This window comes from Helianthus annuus, chromosome 3 (assembly GCF_002127325.2).
Source record: "Helianthus annuus cultivar XRQ/B chromosome 3, HanXRQr2.0-SUNRISE, whole genome shotgun sequence".
Taxonomy (NCBI): Eukaryota; Viridiplantae; Streptophyta; class Magnoliopsida; order Asterales; family Asteraceae; genus Helianthus; species Helianthus annuus.
This window is the reverse complement of record NC_035435.2, coordinates 144,703,275-144,707,442: the sequence shown is the minus strand read 5'-3', so window position 1 is coordinate 144,707,442 and position 4,168 is coordinate 144,703,275. Positions and strand designations below refer to the sequence as shown.

The 4,168-nt window shown below is 34.3% G+C and overlaps 1 protein-coding gene across 1 annotated transcript; it reads left to right on the top strand.

Moving 5' to 3' along the window:
- The first annotated feature begins 216 nt into the window (after nt 1-216).
- LOC110932190 (zinc finger MYM-type protein 1-like) lies at nt 217-2,788 on the top strand. Its single transcript, XM_022175544.1, has 3 exons — nt 217-1,018; nt 1,145-1,684; nt 1,872-2,788. The coding sequence occupies exons 1-3, from the start codon at nt 217-219 to the stop codon at nt 2,786-2,788; spliced, it is 2,259 nt and encodes a 752-aa protein (XP_022031236.1).
- The last annotated feature ends 1,380 nt before the right edge of the window (nt 2,789-4,168 follow it).

Here is a 4,168-nt window from a genome sequence, read left to right as displayed (position 1 = left end):
TATGTCGAAATCATTTAACTTATGATTTAGGATTGATTTTCGATTTCAGTTATTATGTCGAATTCATTTATTCAGTTAACTTATGTCGATTTCAGTTAACTTATGTCGATTGCAGTTAAGTTATGTCGAATTCAGTTCATTTATGTTGTCGAACATTATTTAGGCGTTAACTTAATTTGATACAAACTTGGTCGATTAATGATTATTTAGGCGTTAATGGCTCCTAAACAAGCATCCGGATGGCAAAAACGTCAAAAGAGGAAACGACAAGATGAATCGGTGAAGTCACAAAAGGGTGCTGCGCAAAAATTTTTGATGCCTAATCCGCCTATTGTTGATGTGGAAAAACCACAAGAGCATGTTGAAGTAGAACGAGAACACGAGGAAGTAGAACAAGAGCAAGAACGTGTGGAAGTAGAAGACGAGCAAGACGAAGAACATGTTGAAAAGCAACAAGAACATGTTGAAGAGCAACAACAAGAAGAGCATGTTGATTATATATTTGATCCAAGAAGGTGGGAAGGACTAAATGCGGATGAGATTAAACTATTGGTCACGAAAGATCCTAAAAGAGATACTAGTATTGAATTTGGTCCATATGATAAATTTAATAGACGATTTTCAGCAACGATTTATACAAGAACATTATCAAACTTGGAGAAATGTGATAGAGAATGGCTAGTATATTCGAAAGAGCTAGATAAGATGTTTTGTTTCTGTTGCAAAGTGTTTAGAAATGGGGCGCCAAAAGGAAGATTGGGAGGTGTAGGTTTTGACGATTGGCACCATGCTACCGGTAGAGTGAGAGAACACGAAGTTTCTTTAGATCATCTCATAATTATGATAAAGTGGTTTGATTTGCGTAAAAGATTGAAATCGGATGACACAATTGATAAATTTCAACATGAGCAATTCAAGAAGGAAACGGATTATTGGAAACAAGTCCTTTTTAGAATCATTGCGCTAGTCAAGTTTCTTGCTAAGCATAATTTAGCATTTCATGGATATAGGAAAAGTTGTATGAAAAAGGTAATTGAAATTGTTTTATTTTAGTTCCATTTATTCTTACTTAATTGTTATAACTGAGTTCACTTAATTTTTTGTTGATTGTATTTAACACGTAATGGAAATTTCTTGGGTCTAGTTGAGATGTTGGAAGAGTTTGATCCGGTTATCAAAGAGCATGTTCGGCGGATCACTAGTGACAATATTCATGTGCATTATCTTGGACACAAGATCCACAATGAGATAATAGTTATGCTTGCTGATGAAATTAAAAAAGAACTCATTAAGAACATAAAAGAAGCAAAGTACTACTCAATCATACTAGATTGTACCCCCGATTCTTGTCACAAAGAACAGATGACTATAATAGTGAGGTATGTAAAGTTCTCATCTAATTCTGTTATTGCTGAGGAGTCATTTTTGGGGTTTTTGAATGCTAATGATACCACTGGAAAGGGACTATTTGTTGTAACTTATGCGGAGTTACAAAATCTTGGTCTTGAAATTGATGACATGCATGGCCAAGGATATCACAATGGGGCAAATATGAAAGGGTCACATCAAGGAGTCCAAACGAGATTTTTAAAAGAAAATCCAAGAGCATTTTACACTCCTTGTGGTAGCCATTCACTTAACCTTACATTATGTGATATGGCTTATAGTTGTGTTAAAGGAAAGAGTTTTTTTTTGGATACGTCCAACGGGTTTATACTATTTTTGCAAATTCTATCAATCGTTGGCAAATTTTGAAAGATAATGTGAAAAACTGGAGTCTAAAGTCATTGTCTCAAACTCGTTGGGAAAGTCGTTTTGAGAGTGTTAAGGCAATCAAATTGCAACTTGATGATGTTGGCAAATTTTGACAGATGATGCTGTAATTGCAGAGGAAGCATTAGCTTTAGCAGAAAATCAACTTAAACTTAGTGGATTTGATTTTTTTGTATCAATTGTCATTTGGTATGAAGTATTAAACTGGGTGAATATTGTGAGCAAAAAATTACAAGCAAAGGATATGCATCTTGAAATTGCTATTCAAGAAATAAACAATTTGATTGAGTACTTTAAAGATTATAGAGAAACAGGTTTTCCTAAAGCGATTGATGAAGCTATGGAGATTGCTAGTGAAATGGAAATTGATCACATATTTAAAGAAAAACGTAAGATTAAAAGGAAAAAAAGAAAAGATGAGACTTCTAGTAGCGAAGAAGTTGCATTTACAGTAGAAGAGAATTTCAGAGTAAACTTTTTCTTATATATTGTGGATCAAGCTATTGCTTCTTTAGAGAAAAGATTTGAACAATTTAATGGTACGAGGGTTTATTTGGTTTTTTTGTTTCCACGTACGTTGAGGATTATTAAAGATGAAGATCTTAAGTCGTCTTGTCATCGTCTTGAAAATGCACTCAGGTTTAAAGAAAAATCGGATATTGATGGCGAGGCACTTTATACAGAGCTTAATTTATTTCGTGAATCACTAACCAATAAATTTAGTAGTCCTGTCGATGTTTTGGAGTATATGAAAGAAGACGGTTATTCCCCAAAACCATGTATTGCATATAGAATATTGTTGACTATTCTAGTCACTGTGGCATCTGCAGAAAGAAGTTTTTCGAAGTTGAAGTTATTGAAATCTTACCTACGATCTTCAATGTCCCAAAAAAGACTTAGTGGGTTGGCGATGATTGCTATCGAGAACGAAGTCTTAGATGATATAAACTGTGAAGAGTTGATTCACCAATTTGCTATCAAGAATGCAAGGAGAGCTATACGAATCATTGGTTAGCTATTAGCTTATTAGTTTTTACGGTATGTCATTCATTCGAATACTATATTTTGTATTTTGTTAATTGCATTGTTTATCGAATGTTATATTTTTGTCTAACCGTTCAAAGTTGTATGAAAAGCTAGTTTAAATTTTTTATTTAGTTAAGACTTAAGTGCACGTTTTTTCGAGCTCGAACAGGGTACATAAATTCTCAGGGCCGACCCTGATTACACTTTCCGATATAGCCTATGTGACACCCGTTGTATTATATGGGCCAGCCCACCAGTATTAATTAACTTGATTTTGCAAATGAGAGTAATTACCTTTCTAATATGACTCATAATATAACTTGGTTGGATTTACAGACTATGTTCCTGAGTTTAACCAGGTTATATTAACGCTAGTATGATAGTTTGCCTAGTGCCAATTTACCAAGCATTTATTTACCAAGCATTAATTGACAAAGTTGGTGTGCCTCACATTTACAGTATTCAATTTCATGGTGCTTTATGAAGTTGTAACTTATGCATTGTTGAAATTCATGATGGTTTAAAAGGTTGTACCTCATGCATTGTTGGTTATGCATTTCAATTTCACTTTTCTTCGCTTAGACTTTCATGAGTTTTTATTTTCTTCTAATAGACTATTAATAACTTTTATTTTTAACCCCTTAAAGTATTAGTAAAAATATATAATAACCCGTATAGTATAGTTTGAATTTTAATAAACCCTATACTTTATACTTTTAATTTTAATAAATCTTATACTTTATAAATTTCTTTAACTATTATTATTGTAATTATTGTTGTTGTTAATTCTAACCCGCCCAAATGATGTTCTTTACCGTTCCGACTTAGTTATTCTTTTTGAGTTAACGTGCGTGTGTATGATTTAACGTTTTAAATAACACGCAGGTACTAACTACTAGTTTTCTCAAATTTGGGAGATAGACTATGCTAGCTCTTGTTGGGGTCTTCGTCAGAGGTTATGTTCTTGACATGGCAATAAATGAAGCAATGATTCACGAGCGGCACAAGATTACCCTTCAATGTGGCGGATTTTGGGGACGGGGCTGAAGTGTTCTCAATTTTTTATCGGTTAAGCCATGCGCCTATAAAATTCTAGACGAATTGAAGTATCCTCCATGGGCAAACTTTTCACTGAAAATCGGTGATTGCGCACTAATCATCGGCGCAAGTGGGGAAGGGGGGATGGATACTGGGTTTTGAGGAATTCTGGGAAAACCCATGGTTGTAGAAATCGCTAGTCGCTAGTCGGCCGGTGGGGTGGGGACTAGCGATTAATCGGGATTAACCGGGGATTAATCGGATATAATCGTGATTGATTGTAATTAATCGAAAACTTATCAAGATTAATCGGTGATTAATCGAGGATTAA

Excerpts from the sequence above, each read along its gene's own strand:
- LOC110932190 (XM_022175544.1), top strand. The coding sequence starts at position 217 with ATGGCTCCTAAACAAGCATCCGGATGGCAAAAACGTCAAAAGAGGAAA. Across the intron at positions 1,019-1,144 it reads TCATGGATATAGGAAAAGTT|TTGAGATGTTGGAAGAGTTT; the intron begins GTATGAAAAAGG and ends TCTTGGGTCTAG. Across the intron at positions 1,685-1,871 it reads TAGTTGTGTTAAAGGAAAGA|ATGATGCTGTAATTGCAGAG; the intron begins GTTTTTTTTTGG and ends AAATTTTGACAG.